At 41.7% G+C, this 23193-nt stretch overlaps 1 protein-coding gene across 1 annotated transcript in view; it reads right to left on the bottom strand.

Annotated features, from left to right (window-relative positions):
- LOC140908177 (serine/threonine-protein kinase MARK1) overlaps nucleotides 1-22428 on the bottom strand; it is a 41224-nt gene extending 18796 nt beyond the window's left edge. Inside the window, exons 1-5 of the mRNA XM_073335139.2 lie at nucleotides 22077-22428; nucleotides 20706-20998; nucleotides 15527-15582; nucleotides 6500-6638; nucleotides 1110-1237 (exon numbers count right to left, since the gene is read on the bottom strand). Coding sequence (XP_073191240.1) covers nucleotides 1110-1237; nucleotides 6500-6638; nucleotides 15527-15582; nucleotides 20706-20998; nucleotides 22077-22328 — 868 coding nt within the window. The 5' untranslated portion in view covers nucleotides 22329-22428. The remainder of the gene's footprint in view (nucleotides 1-1109; nucleotides 1238-6499; nucleotides 6639-15526; nucleotides 15583-20705; nucleotides 20999-22076) is intronic.
- Between the last annotated feature and the right edge of the window lie 765 nt (nucleotides 22429-23193).

Here is a 23193-nt window from a genome sequence, read left to right as displayed (position 1 = left end):
AGTTAAAGTTATGCAGCAGGGGAAAACTTTAATATATGCCAGTGGTGAACTGGGCAAAGCAGAGTCTTGCTCTACTGTGTCTCCTGCCCCTCACACCCTTCCCTTGACACGCATTGAAACCAATGGAGTTACACTCATAAAATTGCTGTGAGAAAACAACCCAAACCTGTAATGTGCAAGTCAGATGATGCTAAAATGTTATCAGTCCAACTGGAAGGAGAATGTAAACTAAAACCAGAGCTACTGAATAAAAGAATTGTCGAAAGTCTAATGCCAGTGAAAATAAATTTTGGATTTCTAGCCCCAAATTCGTATTCACCAATATTATCTCTGGCTTTTAAAGCCTAAGGCCAAATCCAGAGCTAGTGATTATGATAACTGCCTTTTGAGAATTGGGCCTAAAAGTCTCCATTGACTCTGCCTTGCTAATGAAGGTAATAACTAGAGCTGGTGTAAACATTTTGAGTTTCAATTTTTTTAAATGAAAAACAGGGATAGATTTTTCACAAAAAGTTCTGTTGTCAACCAGGTGTAATAATAAGTTTGAACTTTGAAGAGTTATGCTTAGAGCAAAAAGTGAGGGAGCTCTTTCACACCACTTATCAAAGGTTTTCACAGCTCTGCTTTTGTGTGTATTGAACAGATGGCTTCCTAAACTGGCACACAGCCCACTAAACAAAACCCTATGGGTTTGAATCTCATTTGCACTTAAGGCCACTTTACATCAGTCTGGCAGCATAAAGGGTCCTTAAAGTGAGTGTAATTTTTATGTCCACTCTAACTTTCTTTAGTGTAAATGAGAATTGAGCTCTGTGATCTCTCAAGAATAGGCAACAATGTTATCGTCTCTCTCATCTCTGAGGCAAGATTGAGACAGTCTAGATAGCGTGTGATCTTGTCTGTAATAAACAGAATGAAGAAAATGGAAAAGGTGGGTCTTGTACACCATGGGAATATGATCACATTACCTCCTGACAACATGGATGCTAAACAAGGTATTCATGCTGTTTTCCTTAATGTGAGGTTGTTACATTAACTTGGCTACTGAGGTTAAAAAGGTTATCTTATCTATACTATATATCTATATATATAAAATAAGAGTGGGTTACCAGAAGAGATACTGGATGGAATGGGACTGATCTCACCACTGACCATCTTTTGATGTAGTTGCTTGATGTTGAATGGTTCCACAATGAAGGGCAGTGTGCCAGTTAGCATAGCAAATGTGCTAACCCCTCTGTTAAGGAAGAACACAGTAAATACGTCAGAGCTACAGATAACTGTGGTAAATACTGGGAACAAAATCCATGGTTTAGGTTTCTGAGTCTTGTCTTTTGACATCATGAGCAGGCTGAAAATCATCTCTAAGTAGTGATACACATTGAATCACCAAATGAAATTATTTTCTCTATATGCATGCCATTTAGCGTTAGAAAAGCATCCTACAGTGTAGACAGTAAAAGAATAAATTGTGGGTGGATGGGAATATTAATCTGTTCGAGTGGAAGATGCGGGATGAATTGTATTGGAAGTGGAAGTCTGCTATTTGTTCACAAAATAAGAACAGCACATGCAGTGACCGTGCACCATTCTTAGCCCATCCAAACCAAAGGCTTTGGCTTTGACATGGATGGCCACCCAACAGGGGGTAAGATGATCATTCAGTCCTTGGAGAATTTGCAGAGACTGCCAATCTAGGTGTTAGTTAGCGCCTGTTGTCATTAGCAAATTTCATTAAAGTTAACAGATTCAGTGTGGGTAAGTACCCACACCTCTGAATGCTTATCCAACTCTCTTCAGTTTTCAAACTTGGTCTGAATGTCTCATGTGAACAGTCCATTTCACACTATTCATGGCACTTCCTGAACTAGTTGGGTCCGAAATAGCACAGCATCAGCCTGGTATTCTGTCATTCCTGCTTCCAACTGGACCAGAAATGACCAAAGACTGTTAAAATGAAAAATCTGGTCAAACTTTATTGACCTGGAAATAGGCTTGATTCACTTCAAATTTCAGGCACTTCTTATTTTGTTTGAGCTGGTATACTTATTATTGCAGATAATTTTGATGATGATACATGTGATGCAGACAACTGTATTTGAAGACCACTGTCTTTTCTGCAATCACACCAAAGAATGGGATGGGATGGGTAACATCTTCTGCTAGTTACTAGCTTGGACCAAAATTGAATCAGCCACCTCAAAATGAAAATCTTTATTATCCTCATTATCCAATCTTTTGATACATCCAGTCCTTGAATGTAATATTTCCCCAAAGTGTCCTGGTTAAGCTTTCAGTCAGAGTAATATTGAGTAGGGGGGTATTGGTGAGTGTGTAAAATACTGCAGTGAAACAGCATTGATGTTCAAATTGATTGAATTAGTGGCATCCAAAATTCTAGATACACAGTATAATCTCATTGAAAATGGATTAAATTTAGCTGGACTGAAAGTAAAAGAGGGTCCTTAAATATTTTCTGATAGTTGGAAAGAACACATGTTGTGCAAATGGATGTGTAATGGCATATAACATTAAGTTCATTTGTCTTTTCAACATTGTGAACACTTCCTTTTCCACACACTTTAAATTGCTGTTGGTGATATACAAGAGTGGTGCCTTTATGACTGGCAATAGTTTTTTTCATCAGCTTACTAGATGTGAAATCCCCAATGTATGAGAATTTGGGAGTGGGTGGGAGCTACAACTGTATTATCTTTTAAAATATATATATATAAATATAAATTTATATATATATATAAAGTAATATAAATATATATATATAAATGTATATCTATATAAAGTAATGCACAAAATGTAGTTACTTAACAACAATGTATTTAACATTTGTAGCTGGAAACTAACTATACATTATGCTTGAAAATTTATGGTCTATAACAGACTGCTGCTCTTCCGTCTTGCTGAAATATCTGGCTCCATTTGAATATAGCAGCTGTTTTCTTAATTCAGCTGATGTATGAAAGCTAATAATTTTTCAGTCCTCCAAAGAAGTTTAAATTCTGATGCACAAAACCCATTTATGGTCAAAGCTAGCACTGGTGTTTCCTCAGTGGAATCCTAGTTGTATTACTGTTCAATCTGATTTGGTTGGCTGAACGTGATTTTGGATTAATTCAAGTCTTTGTTTCTGGTGACAAACATTACCTATCAATCAGTCTCTATAAAGTCAGCACTTTTACACAACCTAGTTGGTATACTTATTTCATGATAGTTGAACTGAGATAGAAATAACATCATGAGAGTTAAAATTTCACTCTGTCAAAGCTCTTTTTCCATGCTGAAGGTCTCAGCAATAATAAATCAAGTTGTAAATTAATTTTTTATGTCTTAAACACAGAAAAATGTCTAAATTAAATACCAAAGGCCACATATAAGTTTTATACAACTCTTTATGTGTGACTCATTGACAGAATGACATCAGTAAATAGCTTTAAGGTTACTATTTTGCAGACATTTTGCAGACATCTCAAACATGAACTAAGCTAAATCAGGTTTCAGTTGCTGACAGCATTCTCTCAGCCAAATTAAGCTTTGTAACTCCTTTGTAAACTTAGAGTAGCACTCTTGAAGTCAATGGCAATACTTCAGATTTTTACTGATGTAACTCAATAAAATTTGTTCCTCTGTGCTTAACTGTCTATATCCTGTATGTTTGTGGGAGAGCAGGAAGGGAGAGATGTAAAGAGTCATGGTTAGGCCACAAAATACTGTTATATGGTATGTCCTCCACAATAGTTCTCAAGAACAAATGTGCAGTTAGTGTATGCTATAAAGTCAGTGCTATGAAGGTCTAGCTTACACTCTTGGTCACCTGCAGATATGTAGCTTGACAGGGAACTGTCTGCTTACATACATTTTTATACATCAATTATCTCCAAAGTGTCCAGCAATTCAAATCCAAATGATCACTCAGGGACATTGGGTGGACTTGGTTGCATCCTGGTGGACTTTAAGTCCAAAAGCCAAAGAATAGATGTGTTTTTATATGTATTGTAACATGTAATGTCTGTCTCTGTCTGTCTATGATTAATACCTGTGTGTTTGTATATGCACATATACATATCTGGGGGAATTCTGCGCCACCGCACACATGCATAATTTTTTTCAGCAGAAAATAACTTCTGTTGAAAGTTGCTGCAGTTCCGCCTTTTGACCACCAGGGGCCACTGTAGCACTAGAACAGAGCAAAAAGAAAAGGAGTACTTGTGGCACCTTAGAGACTAACACATTTATTTGAGCATAAGCTTTCCTGAGCTACAGCTCACTTCACCTAGTGGGAACAGTGCCAGCTGCTGATAGGGAAGGGAAGAGGTTGCCTGCCCAGCGCCTGTCAGACCAGGTCAGGAAACAGCGGATATGGAGGGACAGACAGCGTGAGGCTGGGGTGGAGGTGGGGGTCACAGACTGACGTTCATAAGGGCTATTGCGGGAGGACAGATTGGGGCAGGGGCTGAATGGGAGTGGAGGCACTAGCCCGCATGGGGATGGGGGGAGTGGGTGCAGGGCCACATGGGGGAATGGGGATGGCTGAGTGGGGGAACAGAGACACATGGGGACAAGGAAGGGGGTGAAGGGACACATGCGGTTGGGGGATGGCTGAGGGGGCACAGAGACACATGGGGATGCAGGGAGGGGGTGCAGGGCCAGATGAGGTTGGGGTTGGAGGATGGCTGAGTGGGAGCATAGAGACACATGGGGATGGGGGAGAGGGTGCAGGGACACATGGGGATGAGGGGAGTGAGTGTCTCAGTGGGGGTGTAAGGACACATGGGGGCATAGGGACACATGGTCAGGGCAGATGTGCCTGACTGAATGGGAGAGGCTAGGGGTCAGCCAGGGTCTGCATACAGGAGGCTCCCTAACAATCCCTTCCTCCCCCCCAAAAAAGCTCCCCTGTTTGATATTTCTCCCACCCACACCCAACAACCCTCCAGGTTCACTCCTAGACTCCTTCCCTCTTCCTCAGCTCCTCTGTTACCCCGGACTCCCCCAAGCCTTTGCACTGTTTCGGGGGGATGAGGGGGGAGGAGGGGCGGCAGAAAATATGGCTCTGTATTGTAGTTTAAATGAATTATTCAGAGTTCTGTATTTATATGCCTAGCAAGGAATCTGTTTGAAAAAAAACATTTGCTGAATATTTATCATTGTCTGTATTGTTACTAACTGACATACTTGCTGACAGGTATTTTGAAATAAATTACCAAAATTATGGAAACTCGTGTGATTATATTGTGTTATTTTGACAAACAAAATAATGCAAAATTTTGCAGAATTTTTAATTTTTTGGCGCAGAATTCCCCCAGGAATAATATAATATATGCACAGGTAAATAAATTAATTCAGAGAAGTCCTGTGGCCTGTGTTATACTGGAGGTTGGATTACAAGATCACCAATGGTTCCTTCTGGCCTTAGTCTATACGCTTTTGACTTGGGTCCATTTTCCATTATTTTTTGTGATTTTTCTTGCTGAAAATTGGGTTTCTGGTAAATGAAAAGCTTAGAAAATGTTTTTTAATAAAAATATTGATAAAGAATGTTCGAAAAATTTGTGAAAAATGTTGATTAACGCTGACAATTTCCCACACAAAGTCATTTTCAGCAACAAAAAACCCTTTCTGTTTGAAAGTTATTTCTGTATGAGTTATTCCACTGACTTCAGTGAAATATTCACAGTGCACGAAGTTAAGCACATGCATAAGTGTCTGCATGATTGAGGCCTAAAAGTAGCATAATGTCATAATGGCTAGAGGTAACAAAAGAAAGGGAGCAGGAAGGAGAATGGAAGACAAGCGCTATCTCAGTGTGATCATGAAGTTGCTTTGATAGTTATGCATGTATCAGAATGGGGTTTTTGTAGTGGTCATCTTTGGTTGAAATGGAGATGGGTGATAGGAAGGGGATGAACCTGTGGGAACAAAAGCCTGGGGAAGGATCAAAAATTGGGGAGAAATAGAGTGACGACAGTGGGTGGAATCTTGATCCTATAGAAGTCAATGGGATTTTTGCTTTCAGTGCGGCCAGGAGTTCAACCTATTTCTTATATATACTGTGGCCTGGTCTACACTACAGAGTTAGGTTGAGAGGAAAGAGGCCTTAACCAGTTACTTCATAGTAGCCAAGGCAGGAATACATGGGTCTCAGCTCTGTATTAGCTCTTGGTTCACCTATCTCCACCAAATGGCAACACTGCTCCACTCTCCTGGCCATTACTGACATATCAGCAAGGCACCATGACTAAAGATAGAGATTCAAGTATTAGACCATGGAATTGAACCATAGAGACTAACAGAGCAATATTATCCTATGCTCTTCCCTGGAGTGCTAGTTGGGGTATCCCTCAGGGTTCAGTCCTCTCATGTATCTCCTCATTTTCCCTGTTGCTGCCCCAAAGCACAAGTGCCACCAAATCCTGTATTATCAGAGTCTAAATCATTCAATTTCATAACTTTCTGATGAGTATATTTTTATAAATCTACTTACATGGACCAGACATCCACCTTTGGGCCATATTTCTTATGAGCTAGGAGTTCTGGGGCAGCATAGGCTGGGCTTCCACACTGGGTGTTCAACAGCTCCTGAGAGAGACCCTCAAACTTCATAGTATTGCTCAGTCCAAAATCTGCCGGATTCACAAAAACAAAGAATTTGTAGTCTCCTCTGGGACTTATTTATCCTTAACATTTGGCCAAAGACAGGGAAAAAGGTACAAAAACCCAAAACACTGAAACAAGCAATGTTATGAAGGAGGCGACTAGGTACTATTCCCAGTTTCCTTTATTTATTTTTTAGCATTTATAATTAATATTGTAACTTTGTTCTAAGAATACAGTATTGCACTGATTGCTGAATGTGCTCTAAATCTGTAAATAGAATAAACATTCTGCACTTAGGGCTTGTGCACTTATACCACTGCAACTTCCTTAAGTTAGAATATGAATTTAAACCAATCTAGTTAAATGGATGCCAAAGTCTGTGGGCAATCTTAGTTCAGTCTAAGTGGCCTATTTCACTTTAGTTAAAGTGGATTAGTGTGATGGTTCCAGGGTGAGCTGTACCTTTGATGCCTCTCCCTCCCCTGTCTCCCCTAAACACCCTTTCAAAGCAACGGGTCTGTACGTCTCTCAGGGTTGATTTTCACAATTCAGCCCACTCTTACAGTGGAACCACATGTCATACTACCCCTGTTTAACACTGTATTACCTCAGCAGGCCCAAATGGGTTTTAGCCTGCTGTCGACTTCCCTTGAGGAGTCTGGGACCTGAATAAACATGTAGTGTTCAAGACCAGATTGTTAAATAATACTTTGTTTTGATCTATCCATAAGAACAGAACAGGGAAGAAATAGCAAAACAATGAAAGCCTAAACTTTTCTCTGTTTTCTTCTCTAAACTTGGCATATCTCTCAAATGGGTAGACCCAATAAGCCTGGGCACATCACCACACCCATTCCCCCAGGGCTAAGTGACAGCCTGCTCCTCTGCAGACACTTTTTCCCCTATGTGCTCAGAGGGGCTGTTTATAACCATTTTAAAGCTCTTTGTTTAAGAATTCCCATCTGAATCTCCCTGAGGGCACAAGACAGGGTCTTACTGCTTCCCATCCACAGGATAAGCCAGATACCTGATTCCACATGAGGGGAAGTAAATTCCAAAGGAATGAACTCCTATATTGTCTGGTTGAGTACCAGCCATTGGGGCTATCTACAACCATTGAGTTTGGTTTCTGCATGCCAAAGTTAACTAAGGCTTTATCTACGCTAGCGACTGCACAAGTGTCCACACATGTGGCTGTGCTCTAACCCCCTGTTGTGCACATCTAAACTCCAGAAACTTGTCTGAAGGTGAGTACAGGGCGAGTAAGCTAGCACATGCCTTGGGCTGTGGCATGGACCCAGACCCATATGCAGTGTGGACGGGGGCAAAGGGCATGTACCAGGTCTCCAGTTTCGATAGTCCTCCATCCCTGTTTCCATAATATAATGAACCTTTTTCTGCCTGACCCTTACCAGCCTACAAAGGTCCCTGTCCCCCTGTTTTCACCAACAGTACTGAGGTGCACTGACGACATCAGAACAGTTTTCTGCTGCACTGTTTTGATCTGAAAAAGGGAACATGGATCCTGCTCCAAGAGCAGCTGCTAGGCCTGTTGACCACACCCAGGTGCTGATCAATGTGTGGTCTGAGCACACTGTCCTCCACAACTTTGCCTGGAGTGACAGGAACATATGCCTGTACTGGGAAGTGTCATGGAGGCTAGGGAAGGTGAGCATTGAACAGACACCAGCCCCATGCCGGCAAACCACTTGAGGCTCCTGTGCAGAAGGTCAAAAGACTTAAACAGTCATTCCTGGAGGGCTACGAAGAGCTGGCCCATGTGCTGTCAAGGGCTCCTAGTATAGACCCTGAAGTGGCTTATGACCCCTGCTCCTCAACCCCATTGGTCTCATTGTCTGATAGGATGCTGATGAGGGCCAGAGTGAGGAGGCAGCAGGGACTCTGGAGAAACCCCAGAGGATGAAGAGCATGTGATTCTGGACCTCTACCTGGAGGTGGAAGGCCCCCTGACAACTCAAGGAGAACTCCAAGCAGAAGCAGGAACCAGAACCCAAGGCTGGTAACTTACAATGGATCCCCACCCTGCCTAGCAATATTCCCTCTTCCTCTGGTGCTACATTCCTGATTTTAAGCCCAGACCATCCTCCACTTCAACCCTTAAATGGTCCTGAGCAAGACACAGCTATAAATCAATGATTTTATTGATTTCTGATTAACTACTAAAGCAATTGGCAGATGCTATAAAACAGATTATTAATGTACAATCATTGTGCCCCTGTGTCTGTGCGTTTCTTGGACAACAATCAGGCAGTGATGGGCCTGGTGTCATGTAGACTGGAGGAAGGGAGTGGACAGGTGGAAAGGTCCTGGTAAAGAACATATAGTTGTTTGTCTAAAGTTAGTAACCGTTGTCTTTTGTCCCTTGGAAGATTATACAGTTTCAGCGCTTCAACCCTTGTTTTCCCAATCTTATCATCCCCTTACAAATTGGAGCCACACAGAACAGTGGGTGGGTTGAGCTGGAGAGGGGTTAGGTCCAGCAAGAGGAAGGAAACACTTTGCTTGTCTGAGGAAGTTAGTCAAAGCCTTCTTTGGTCCCTTGGAAGATTACAGAATTTTCCCATTCTTGTCCCTGGTTTTGGGCCTCTCTCCACACAGAACCGTGCTGCACAAGCCAAGGGAAACAGGTGTGAGAAGGAAGTGTGGGGTGGGGTCTAGTGGTTGCATAAACACAGTGTGGTGTCCCTTTGCTGTGAAAAGGTGAGGGTCTTGTGGTGCTGATCAGAAGTGGTAGGGAAGGAAATAAGGTTGTGGTGTGTTTCTTTCCCCCATTAGCCATTTCACCATTGCTAGGCAGACATGGGAAAGATTTTCCGATGATGCTGGGGGTGAGATGAGGTGGAGTGCATGGGCAGTTTCCATGGTTCACATCTCGTATTGCATGGAAACTCTGTATGCTAGCTGAGTATATAGTCAATTTCCAGTGAAGTGCCTCCTAGTCCTGTAAGCATATTTCAGGAAACGTCTGGTGTAGCAGAAACTCCAGCTGGGTCTTGACATTCAACAGCAGTGCAAATCTGCTTGGTCTACCTTCATAGCTGACTAAACCCCTCCATTCAGCAGTAAGTAGAGGGATGACCATCAGCAGAAACATCTCTTTGGCATAGATTACTGGATCTCCCCCACAGGACTGGAAAGCCACCTCTCTTCTATTCTGGTACCTTGAAAACTGCAGTGTTCTTCAAATGTTAGCCAGCCTTTAAAGAAGAAATTGCAAACTGGTAACATAGCTCCTGGAAGGAACTGCCCCTCTTCCCCTCCTCCCCTTGAGACACTATGAAAATTTAAAATTTTTTAAAAACATGACTACATGTTTCTTACCATTAGTAGCCTCTTCTCCTTTCTCATGGGCTGCAAAAGTCTGAGAATCAAGGATAGTCACATTCCTGGAATGCTGAAAAGTATAAAAATTGTGGCCTTCTACAGCAAAGTTATGTTATGTGGGGGGATTTCTTGCCTTCCTCCAAAGGAGAAAAATGTATAATGCTGCACTTGTCTTTGAATGGCAGGACCTGTGGTTCCCAAGAAGGAAACCAGTCTGCTAACCAGCAGGAGCAGTGCCCAGAGACAGCAGAGGCAGACAGAGAAGGACCTTGGAGGAGCTGCTCATTGGAATGGACGGGAGGAATCAGGAACAACTGGAGTTCCTCAGGGCATGGGAGGATCAGGCTCTTCAGCAGAAAGAGGTACTGATAACTGATTCATGGAGCAGGAGACACACCTTAGGTATGGGAGCACATCCAAAAGAAAAGGCAGCATTCCCTTATGGAGAGGCTGATAGACCTGGTGACCAAACATGTTCAGGGTGCACCTGCTGCCGTGGCCACTATACCTGTCTATGTACTGCTGCCACCACAACCACCTCCTCCTCTGGCTGCCATCCAGCATGCTGCTGAGGCAGAGGACTCCTCCCCGTGAGTTACTGGAAGGAGCCTGCAGGACTTCTGAGACCACACCTTCCACTGGAACTGAAAACCTCTTGCAAGGGAACCCTCCTGAGCATCCAGGAAGGGAATGAAGAGCCTGCAGGAATCTCTGAAGCCCACCAAGTGCCCAGCCCCCAAACATACACAGGAGACATCCCTGTTTGTCCCCAAGAGCAATTTTCCCCAGTTGTTCCCTGCCTGTCAGGGGAGGAGGAGGGCAAGGAGACAGGTGCAGAGACATTAACATTTGCCCGTTGTACCTGGTTTCAGTCCCATTATGTTTTATTGGTTTCCATTTCCTTTAAAAATATTTCAATTACACATTCTATAGTACTTTGAATCAATGTTATAATTTCCTTGACACGTATGTGGGCTCCACTTCCTAAATATGATGAGCATACAATGTTTTCAGATTTGAGACTGGGCCCTGCAATTCACAGCACATGAACTGGAAAGGTGTAACTGTCTGGTGCCATCATACTGCAAACAGTTTTCTGTCCATCCCTACCCCTCACCTTCAGATTAAGAAATATCTGAAGTCCCAAGGGTCCTCAGGAGGGATGTGGAAAATGTGTTGTTAAGTGCTTAGAGAAAGCACCGCTAGTTGTAAAAGCAGCAGAACTCAGAACACAGAGATGGGATAGATAAACATCTTTATGGCTTAGGTCACAGGCTGAAAAATGAAAAACAATTAAAGTAACAACACAGGCATCTGCCACTATCCAATGATTAAATCCTCCCCCCCGCCCCCGCATCTTGATCCATTTTAATTTGGGATTAGTGCTCCATGACAGCCACTCTTAAAAAATGTTGATAAGATCCTTAAGCGATTGCGCACTCCTGATAACAGATCTGTAAACAAGTGTGAACATTTAAGACAACAGCATTGCACAATGACTGCATTACAACTGCCACCCTTCACAGCGCAAACCCAGCCCTAAGGTGTTAATCCAGTTGAGATGCCTGTTATAATTGCCTGCAATGGGTGAGTAGTCACAGAAATGAATGTCTAATGGCCATCAACTACAGGGGAACAAAAACCTGCACAAAGCTATGAAGCCCCACAAGTATGTGCCAATGGTCCCTCGTGTTTTTTACAGCAGCTGTACAGGGTGTGAAGTTGTCTCTTGGCACAGGCAGATGTCATCCTCTGTTTCCCTGTTGTGCCAAAATTTGTGCACATCTGGCATCCCTGATTCCCTTGCCCACTGGAAACCAGGACTGGTATGCATGTGTGTGGGATCCAGCTGCCTGTACTGAATTTGTAAACCAGACTTGTCCTGTGCCCACTCGGGATGGAAGCGCTCCCTTTTATCTTCACAAACATGGAATGTGCAACAGCTGACGATTAGGTGAACAGTTTTGGCCACATTGGCATCCAGTCAGCTGTGTAGACAATGCCAACAAGATTTCAGCCTACCAAATGTGCACCTCACAACTATTCTGGATCTACTGATTTTGTAATTGAATTCCCTTTTTCCATGGAACCATACTTCATGTTGGGATATGGTTTCATGAGGCAAGTTAGGAGCTGGTATGCGTGGTTCCCCCAAAATAACATTTGGCACAGACATAGCATGGAGAACCATATGGCTTCTGGGGAATAAAGTCCCATCTTCCCCCTTCAAGTTCAATATCAATCACCTGAACACCTTGGTGTCATGAATCTTTCCCATGTTTCACACGTTGGTATTCATGCATATGTCTTTGTGGGCTACTAAGCCTTACAGAATGAGTGAATAATTTTTGGTTCACATACTCATCCTTTTTGATGGGCAAAGTATTGGGATGTGGGTGCCATCAATGGCCCCTGTACAGTTTGGAAAGTCCATCTTTTGAAATCCAGGGATTATGTCTGGAACTTTGCTTACGATAGCCACCCGTGGGTAAATCACAGTATTAGTTGCCTCACAAACTTGCAGAACCACAACTCCAGCAGTGGACTTTCCAATCCCCAGAGTGGTTTGCAATTGACCATTAGCTGTCTGGTGTTGCCAGCTTCTGTAGGGTAGTAGTCACCTGTTATGGCTTCCCTTTATTGAGTGTTCTGGTGCTGGAGGTTTGGTGCAAGCTTCTCACACGGCTCCGTAAAGGTCTGTTGTCATTTGGAAATTCTGAATTCCAGGTCATCCCATTGTTTCCAAAACAATGTAATCCAACCAACTGTGCTGTTGGTTGGATTACATTGTATCAGAAGGGATGGCCAACCCATTGGCATACTGTAGCAATACCATAGCATACTGTAGCATTCACTGTATCTGTTCCATGGGAGCCAAACTGGATTGTCATTGACCCTCAAGGTCAGCCATCTTTGTCATGTTAGAAAGTTCTGCCCAAAGTCCATCCGGCATCTCGCCATAAACATTTGTCCTGCACTAAGGAGCAGGAGTAGAACCACGTCATCATTCCATTGATGCATGTCTTCCACCCAGTTTGGCAGGAGAGAATGGTGAGCAGGAACCACCACTGGCAAATGTGTGAACGGCTGGGATAGTAGCAAGAACACGCAGCAAAGTGGTTCCTAGAGCGTCTCCTTCTGATGCATAGAATCCTATGATACCACCCATGAAATGGTAGTGCTAATGTTGCATAACAACTGCGGCAGTGTGGATGTGTGTATGCAGCGTTATATCCGTGTTCAGCACAGTATATGTGGACACTCGGCATGGGTATAGGGAACATGCGCGAGCATGTACATGGTCTAGTAACCGCGTATGCACACCTAAGACTGATTTAACTGTTAGCTACTTTTTAGCTGACAACACAATAATCACCAAACCCACAATGATATATATCTAACAGCTATAAAATAAATACAGATTTCGCCCACATTCTTTACAATTAGGAACAGATTTAACTAAACCTAAATAACCCATGCTTAAAGTCAAAATAAGAGTCCACATAGCCTTTTGGATCAGTTTAATTTTATCTCAATAAAAGCCAAGTATAACTATGCTAGTGTAAAGTTACCTCTATGCTACGGAGACTATACTGGCATAGCTATGTTGCCACAGCTGTTTTGGCATAACAACCTACACCAGTGGAAGGGGTTTTTCCATTGAAACATCATCTCACTGAATGATGGTAGCAAAATTGATGGAAACATTCTTCCGTTGACATAGCGGCAGCTACGCTGAAGGTTAGGTTGGCATAGCTGTTTCAGTTGTGGGGGGGTTATACCTTGTCTGTCATAACTATGTTGATCTAACTTTTAAGTGTGGACCGTGCCAAATTTGAGTAAGTAATCCCTCTGGTGTTGCTCTGTAAGATGCTGAAGTCACTGGGAGATGAAGACACTCAGAGCACTGTTAGGTCAGGTCTGTAAGAAACTATTAGCTAAAGCAGTGTTTCCCAAAGTGCAGGGTTGTACCCCATTGGTACGGTGATTGGTGGGACTTGAATCTAGGCCTGCTGGGCTACCAGGCAACCAACATCCCCACAACACCACCTGGCAGCAGCTATAGCCTGCCTACTCTCTATGACCCACAATGCACAGAGGTTTAAAGCCATGGGGTGTTTTGCCTTGAGTGATTGGGGTGATGGTGGTCTTAGTGATCCCTAAATGGCTCCTTGTCTTTATATAAGCTCATGAGAGCATACCAGGAAGTGTCCAGGTAACAATGTGAATCCCTAGCTAGCTGCCACAACTGCCCTGCTTCTCTCGTCTTGAATGCCTGGCATTGATCTCAACTCTGACTTGGATTCTGACTCCCAATTGTCCTCTGGAACTCCAGCAAGGATCCTGATCCCTGGTATGGACCCTCAGCCTGATACCTGACTCTGTCTCTAGCTTTCACTCTTGGCTTACCTCCTGATTCTGGCTCTGGCTTGACTCTTGACCCTGATATGGCTCTGACCCCTGACTTCAGTTCTGGAATCCAAAGCTCCTGCCACTAATCCTGCCTACCTTTATTCAGGATCCTGACAACAGCGGTGTGTGTGAAGTTCTTGCCAAGAGGGGGCCTCTCAGTTGTTGTCCAGTGTTTTGACTTTTGCTTTTTTAAAAAAGTAAATCTCTAGCTGTTATATATGGAAAGAAAATCTTGACAACGTGGCCCAAGTGTAACTGATGAAACAATGTCTTAATGAGCCCGAGTTCTTAATGAGCCTAAAACAATAGCTCTGAGTATTAACTGTCCCAGTCATTTCAATGGGTGCTGGCTCAGGTCAAAGGATGAAACATTAAATGTCAGCATTGTTATCTATTGCACTGCTTATCAAACCACATAAGAAAGGAGTGGAAGTGTTGTATTCTGAAGAGCTATGTAGCATGGGTAGGCAGGAAAGAGGGTTGTGAAGGACTAGCTTTGGGTGGGCCAGATGTGCCTGTTTGGTTTCCTTTTTCTGATGGGAGTTAAGCTTTCAAAAGTGTAGGAAACCTGTGCTACGCAAAGGCAATTTTGTCTGCAGAATTCTATGAGGTTTCTGTAAAATAAATAAATGCCTTTCTGAGCTGTGCTAACTGCTTGGTGCAAATTTCCCCAATTTAACAGTAGTTTGCCTCAACTTTCAGCACTCTAGCAAAACTTCAGTTAGTGACAGAAACAGTTTTCTTTTCAAAAGGTTTAATGATAAGGGGTCCGATTGAGGGCATTAGTCCATAGAAGCCTTTGGTGTTGTATCAGTTTAGTATAAAGTTTATTTGCTTGTGTCTATAATTCACCTCTGCTTTTCCACATAAGAGATCTATAATTCTTAAATTGTTTCTTGCCCCTACAACACACAACAAAAGAAAACTGAATCCTATGCAAAAATACTCTTCTCTGCGTATTTTAAAAATAAATTGAATAAATTCACAAATACAGTGTAAAGGCACACTTGGGCAAAGATTGTTCCAATCACCAACTCACCCACAAAGTTTGTAGTTTAATCAATAGTTGACAGTTCATGTAGCTTTCTATGACTATCAAGTCCAGTAACCAGAATCATCAACCTTCTATGTTTTTTTATGGATGATATGCACCTACCAACAATTTTGATGTTGTTGTTTTCATCCAGAAGAAAATTCTCAATTTTCAGATCCCTAGGCAAATCAAGAAAGAAAGCAAACTTTAAGATGTATTTTGAAACTTAACATTTATATGCTAATTCTTAGCAGACATTTTTAAACAAAAGTTTCAGTACAATAACGGTAGTACCACACAGCTCAGAATGCACAATTATAACAGGATCCTGCAGTTTCAGTTAGTGGAATGGAAACTTTCATAAAATTACTGAATATCTTACTGAATATTTTTAATGAATACTCATTTTAAAAATCATCTATTCTGTTAATATCTTTGGGTTAAGTCAATACCATTTAATTATTATTTTGCATACTATAGTGGTACACTATTTACTAAATCACTGCATAGCAATTCTTCAGGGCTTCAAAACTTCAAGGAAAATGTCTAAAATATAGCTATTGATTTTCCTGTTGCATTACTTCAGTTTTTGTCTTTTTATATCTTTGCAAAAATATACTTTGAGTATAGAGCATTCAGATTTGCACTTCAAGTTTATGGAGAATTGAGTATATTTTCTCTGTTGCATTAAAGAGGTGATTATATTGCAGGTGCTTTCGATGTGAGTAATTTAATTGTGTTCAGGAAGTATAAAAGAAAGGAGGTAAATTGAGAAGTGAGCTCTGTTTACATGTGAAGGAGAATAGTCGGGTCAAAGAAAGGCAGAAATAGGGACACTGTAGATGGAACCGTCCTTGCAATAATGTTCACATAGACAGGATTAGCCAAAGTCAACTCCTTATAGCAAACAGTGATTACTAGGTCAAAATTCTAGGTGAGATACTATAAACTGGCTTAGCTGAATACGTGCTTATTATGGGAATGTTTGATATCCTGACAAAAAACCTAAGAACTAGAACCTGGCTTCCGCTCTGGTGGTGCCAAATGGCTTGGAAGTTGCCCAAAAGGGGTAGCCAAGGGTTTTCCATAGCACAGGGGAATCCTCAGCCGGTGTAATCTTGATATTGGGAGCATGTGCAGAGCCTCTTATGCTCCTGTGATCCCCTGCTGGCATAAGAGATCCTTGGACACCATTGCAAGCTGGTGTAGTTTAGAGCAGTACTCGGCTGTCCTAAAGTATGCTGGGGTCAGGGATGGCAGAAGTGGGATGGAGAACAAGCAGCTCCTTTGAAATGCCTCCCCTCAGTTGCAACCAGCACTTACTGGAGGCAGCTAAGGACTCAAGTTGAGACAAGACTTAAGGAGGGATGGAGACTGGGAGGAGAGAATGGGGCAGGGTGGGGAATTATATAATACTATAGCAGTTGCACAGGGTAGTAATGCAAATATCTTGAGATTAATCCAGTGTTTTGTGTGGTTTTATATGTGTGCATAGATCTACTCATTGTTTATAGGTCTCAGGAAAGTTATTAGTGAAGTGCTGATTCAGATGCACAATAGAAATATTAGAGATAAGGGAAAGCAAAATAACAATCAAAATAGGAAAAAGGATTCCTGATGATCAATATTCCTTATTTTAATACTAGAAGTGGCCAAAAAATGGATCAATATTTAGTTAAATATGTGACAAACTCAATAGAAAATGTTATTTGTCCCAAGGTATATTATAGAGTTAAGTCAAGGGTGTCCTAGTGCCATTCCTAGGCAAAACAATTGATAACCAAGCTCCAACATGTGACTTGTGCCAATGTCATGGCTACTTTGCAGTCAAGTTTCAAACCAGGATATAGCATGGAGGTGACCTTAGGAGCACTAAAAGATGACCTTGTAGCAACAGATAGGGGTTTCATATCCAATGCTAACACTATTTGGGTTTTCTGCAGCTACTGACACAATTGACCACAATGTACTGATGAGCCTTTTGTATCTGGAGTAGACTGTGCAGGAATATGATGGCTCTAGCCATTCCTCTCTAATAGGACCCAGAGGGTGGTTTGGCACCTGCTCCTCCTTACTGAAAACTCACCTGCAGAATTCCACAGGGATCTGCTCTGTCCCTACCACTCCCTTCAATATCTCCATAAGATAGAGCGGTAGAGGGACACCTTTGACTCCATGGCCAATAGCGCACTGACATTCAGCTGTATAGCCTCTTCTTCACAGAAGCAACCAACACCATCACAAGGGCTGCCTTGAAGAGGTCAGCATTTGGATGAAGAGCAGCAGGCTCAAATCTGAGTTGGTTATTGGTACAAAGGAGGAAACTCTTTGAAGGACAAGCTAGGTCACTGTCCACCTCTTCCATCAAAGATATCTGCTCCCAACCTCCTCCTTTCATTAAAGTGATGCAAAGCCCTGGGGTCCTGATCAACTCAGTACTTGGGCTAGAAAACCAAGCAGCATCAGTGATGAAAAATTCCTTTTTCAAAGCCCAATTTGCTAGGAAACGTTGCCCATTCTTCTCAGATGAGGATTTGTCCACAGTGATCTGTCATGTCCAGTAGGGCATGGCTGAAACTCAGGGCTTTGGGTATTTATGATTTTGCTTTCATTCCACTTTAAAAATAAAGTAAATTTACCAAAATTTTCTAGTGAACCAGTGACCCCGAAAAATTTTGTTTCAGAAAACCAAAATATGGTGTTCCTGAAATGAAATTTGAAATTGACATTGTTGTCATTCACTGACTATCAGTCATGAAACGACAAGAATGTCAATTTCACGAGCGCCCTAGTTCTGTTAGAAAATTTCCAATCAGCTGTAATTGCCAGACTTCCATAAAATTTCAATGCATTAGTGTTAAAGCACTGTATCTGGAGCTGAAAGCAGAAACAATTCAGAGGCTCCATTCAGAATGCAGCACTCCAGCACTTCAACAGGACAGGTTCTGCGAATTCAACAGCTCTGTGATCCAATCCCTCCACCAGCTCTGAATCTGCTTGTGTTATGAGTTCAAAGCCTTAGTCCTGAATTTCAATTTCAGCAGGTCAGGAGCCAGCTGTATCAGTGACTGTCTCTATACCTGTGACTCAGCAAGGCAACTGTCTTCCTCTGGGACAATGCAGCTGACAAAACATAGGAGAGGCAGAGGTAAATTGTTTTCAATCCACAGGTTTGCCTATGGAAAGAACTTCCAGAGGAGCTGAGACTAGTCAGCATCTGACTACTTTCAGGGTGTGCTGCAAAATGTCTCTATGACAAAGCCTTCCCAACAAAATCACATTAATGGGGAAGAAGGAAAGCAGGGGAAGAAAACAAACAATGTCCCTTCCCATTACATACAACTGGAGGATGTTCTCATGGGAAGAATTTAAACACTGTTGTTGGGATTGTTAGCTAATATCACACATATATTTAGAAGGCTTTGTATTCAAAGCACTTATGCTAACTATGAACCAAACTGCCAACATGCTTTGCACTCATGCCAAGCTTATGGTGAATTGCGTGTAACCTCTGTCTGTGCATGGAGAAATAATGTGGAATATGAACAGTGTGCTAAGATAATTGGGATAACTGGTACAAAGTCTTGGTGACTTTCAAAATTATTAAAATCTAGATAAGATTTTAGAAAAAATTGGTAAAGGTGTTCTTTGACTAGATAAGATACTCGACCAATTGGTAGCGGTGGGGGAACTAGGTGTGGTGGGGATGCTGCTGCACCCCCTGGCTTGAAGGAGTAATAACAAATACATGGTTTCCATCATCAGCACCCCTACTATAAAAATTGTTCCAGCACCTCTGCTAATTGGTCATGAAGTTCTGCATACCCTGAAAAATAGGTATGAAAATCAGATAAGAAAAATGATGAAAAATTTGTGCTAACTGGTGAATTTTCTGTATTGTTATTAGCAACCTGTGTATAAGTATACCCTGAAGGGAGCTGATATTCGGCGGAACCGATTCGAGCTATGGAGTTGCAACCCAGATTGGTATGTATTGCCTATCTGTACCATGCAGCTCTATCTTTGATTAATTAAATCTTTGATTAATAATAAGCTGAGCTATTTGAGTTCTTGAACAATAATCTAAATCCAACTCTATGTTGGTGGCCACTAAAGAAAAACCCTAAAATAGATTAGCTAGGAACCCACAAAGGCAGTGAGGTCAGGCTGGGATAGTCGGTGAGGTTTCTGTTAGGACACTTTACTGCTTATAATATCTAAGCCATGTTTTTATTTTGTAATTTTGTTCAGTTAATTCTTTAGTATTTGAGCAAAAAGATTGATACAAAGCAACGGATACAGGCAGATATTTACTGTTGGATTACAAGAAAGCAGAACACACCACACAAAGCACTTGTAAGAGAGTTAATATGCTACCTGCTAGATGAATATTTAATACTGCTTGCTGGCTATTGTTAAGTTACTATAAGTATGATTAAGTGTGAGGGTGGCTAGAGCTTTATATATGGGTGCTTTTATTATTATTTAAAGCTATAATAAATTACAAATTATTTACAAAAATACAGAAAACGTGAAAGATCACTGCGCAAGGCGGGAAGGAGGCATAATGCACGCTCTTAGTCCATTGTGCCCTCTACACACCCCATGATTCACAGCCTGGGGTAGGAGAGCAGCCTCCATAGAATGGCTACCTATCCATGAAAGTGGATGACACATAGGTAGAGCCTTGATTTTGATTCCACAACTCATCAATGAGCTTTGCTAAGACAGCATGGAAAGGTAAACAATCTGTCACTGTTCTAGAGCAATGTCCCACTGCTTGCTCCCTGGAGCAAGTGGGGAACAAGAAAATGAACTTTGACTCTGAGTCGCAATTTGTTCCCTGGTCTGCCTTGCAGACAACACAATAATCTGCTGCCCCTTACTCAGGTCAGATTAAGTCACAATGGATCTTATCACAGCTAAACCAGTGTTTAAAAAATATATTGAGTTATTTTTATTTGGTGTGATAACACTTTGACCCAAATTAATTCCAAAATAACCAAAATAACCAAACTTTCAAGTTAGTTCCCTAAACTACATTATAAAATTCGTCCTCTGTCCTGGCCCTGGAATTCTCCACTTATCATAAACACTTGATTAGAAAGGATTGAAAAAATGGGGGTAGGGATTGTGTGAAAATATTGAGATGAAAAATTGAAAAATGTTGATCTTCTCTGGAGTGGACATTATCATTATCATTAGGGCAGGTGAAATAAATAATTTCCATAAAGAAAAATACTACTCATACTGGAATTATTGATTTTGTCACTTTTATTTGAAAGGGGGGAAAGAACCCTACCTGTGGACAATCCCATGGCGATGCAGATGTTCAACTGCAGACATGATCTGCCTGGTATATTCCCTTACTTCCCTTTCTTCCAGTTTCTTTTTGTCACAGATTCTGTCCATGAGGTCTCCACCTAGGCATAGTTCCATCACCATGTAATAGGACTTTTCAGTCTCCAAAGTCTCATATAGCTGAACAATATTAGGATGCTTAATCATCTGGTGTATCCGGGGCTCCCGCTTCATATTTTTTAAAACGTAGGAATCCTGCTTGGCTTTTTTCTTGTCAATGACTTTTATGGCTACCTAAATTGTAGAATATATGCAAATTGGCAACACCCATTTCAACTTGAGCAGCATAGATCTATTTTCAAAATGCATGGGGAATAAGTTTACTTTAGTGAACTCCTGATTATTTAGACTGATCATGACAATTTGATGTTGCAGACAGGATGCATTTCCAGAGTGAAGCATAAGCTTTCTGTCTCCCTCAAGAGTCAAAATCTGCCATCTGATATCCACATCATATCTATGTCTGTATCTCTGTATAGCCCACTGATTACAGTAGGTAAGGTGCGCATGTAAAACACACCTAAAGACAAAAAATAAATATTTTCCTTTAAATGAACTGTATACTGGAAAGTGGCCAATGTGTTCTTTTTCTAACATGCTCCCTTAGGGCCTGATCCAAAACCCACCAAAGGCAAAAGAAAGACTCCCTTTGGCGTTAGCTGCCTTGGATCAGTCCCTTTAGAAGATTATTCAAACAGAATAAAATTAAATGTCATAAATAAAGAAATATCATATGTTGTTTAGAGCCATTCAAAAAATAAAGTAGACAACAAATACAAATTTAATAGTACATCATACAGCTCCATAAAGAAGACTTGTGGCACATATTTTTGTATTTTAGCTGGGGAAAATATATATTAACTAACTACATCCTGTCATCTAAGATATTGCAGTTGCAGTGGGTAGTTTCAATAAGCATTTCTCCATAGCTTTAAGGATCAAATACAGGATACTAGTTAACTCAGGCAGGATTACTGGAGAAAATAGATTTGAAGTTGTAATTATGCCACTATCCTTTTCCTCTTTCAACAGATGATGGCTTTGCTGTCAGAACTAGCTCAATGTCCAGTTTCATCTACATGAAAACAATTATACAAATTTACATTCACATGTATGACTGGCTTTTAAGTGAACAGTAAACTATTTCTGAAGCCAGACAGGTTCAGTTTCAAGACATAGGGTGGTAGTTCACTGAGTGACTGTGGTTTGTGGGATTAAAAACAATCATCTGAATTCCTAATTGCACTAATCTCATACGATGCAGTGAGATTAGTGGCAATTATTAGTTAAATTTACTCCATTATGAGTTTACCTTCTCCCCTGTGGGGATGTGTAGTCCCTCCATCACCTTGGCAAAGGAACCTTTGTTGATCATTTTGCCCACCAGGTAAGTCCCAACTTGTTTGGTGTGAGGGAAATTCTTTCCAGGCTCTTGGGGAATTTTGCTAAAACAAGAAGGTATCTGCACATCCCTGCTGTTTTTCTCCCATTCTGGTAATGTCCCTTCGAGGTTGCTGGTGTCTGTTGTTATGCCATCCAAAGTTGCTTTGATTGCTGTAGGCATCCTTGGGAGGGTCAGATTTACTGACCCCACTCTCTAAACAGTGCTGCCTTCCAGGTGTTGCCTGTGATTAATAACAAAGATGAGCATTAAATCTGTACATCCCATTGACCATCCAGTATCTAATCCTTTCCCTCGAGACTTCCTTTTCATCACTGATCTCTACCCCCCCAGGCATTCAGATCTGCTCAAGCAGAACCAAGATGCAGATTATTAACCTAACCTGATACATGATGTCAATTAATGCCCCAGTGTTGCCAGCTCTGATGACACACAATCCCAGCATTAGCATGGAATAAACCATCCCCTTTCACATAGAATGAGACTGCAGCCAAATGGTCAGTGCACAGGCAGGTAACACCAATCAACTAAATGGGACTCAGATTTCAGAGTAACAGCCGTGTTATTCTGTATTCGCAAAAAGAAAAGGAGTATTTGTGGCACCTTAGAGACTAACCAATTTATTTGAGCATGAGCTTTCGTGAGCTACAGCTCACTTCATCGGATGCATGCCGTGGAAACTGCAGCAGACTTTATTTATACACAGAGAATATGAAACAATACCTCCTCCCACCCCACTGTCCTGCTGGTAATAGCTTATCTAAAGTGATCATCAGGTTGGGCCATTTCCAGCACAAATCCAGGTTTTCTCACCCTCCACCCCCCCACACAAATTCACTCTCCTGCTGGTGATAGCCCATCCAAAGTGACAACTCTTTACACAATGTGCATGATAATCAAGTTGGGCTATTTCCTGCACAAATCCAGGTTTTCTCACATCCCCCCCACCCCCATACACACACAAACTCACTCTCCTGCTGGTAATAGCTCATCCAAACTGACCACTCTCCAAGTTTAAATCCAAGTT

Source organism: Lepidochelys kempii, chromosome 3 (genome assembly GCF_965140285.1).
Source record: "Lepidochelys kempii isolate rLepKem1 chromosome 3, rLepKem1.hap1, whole genome shotgun sequence".
In the NCBI taxonomy this organism is placed as follows: Eukaryota; Metazoa; Chordata; order Testudines; family Cheloniidae; genus Lepidochelys; species Lepidochelys kempii.
Note: the sequence above shows the minus strand (reverse complement) of the source record. Positions and strands in the feature narration are given on the sequence as shown.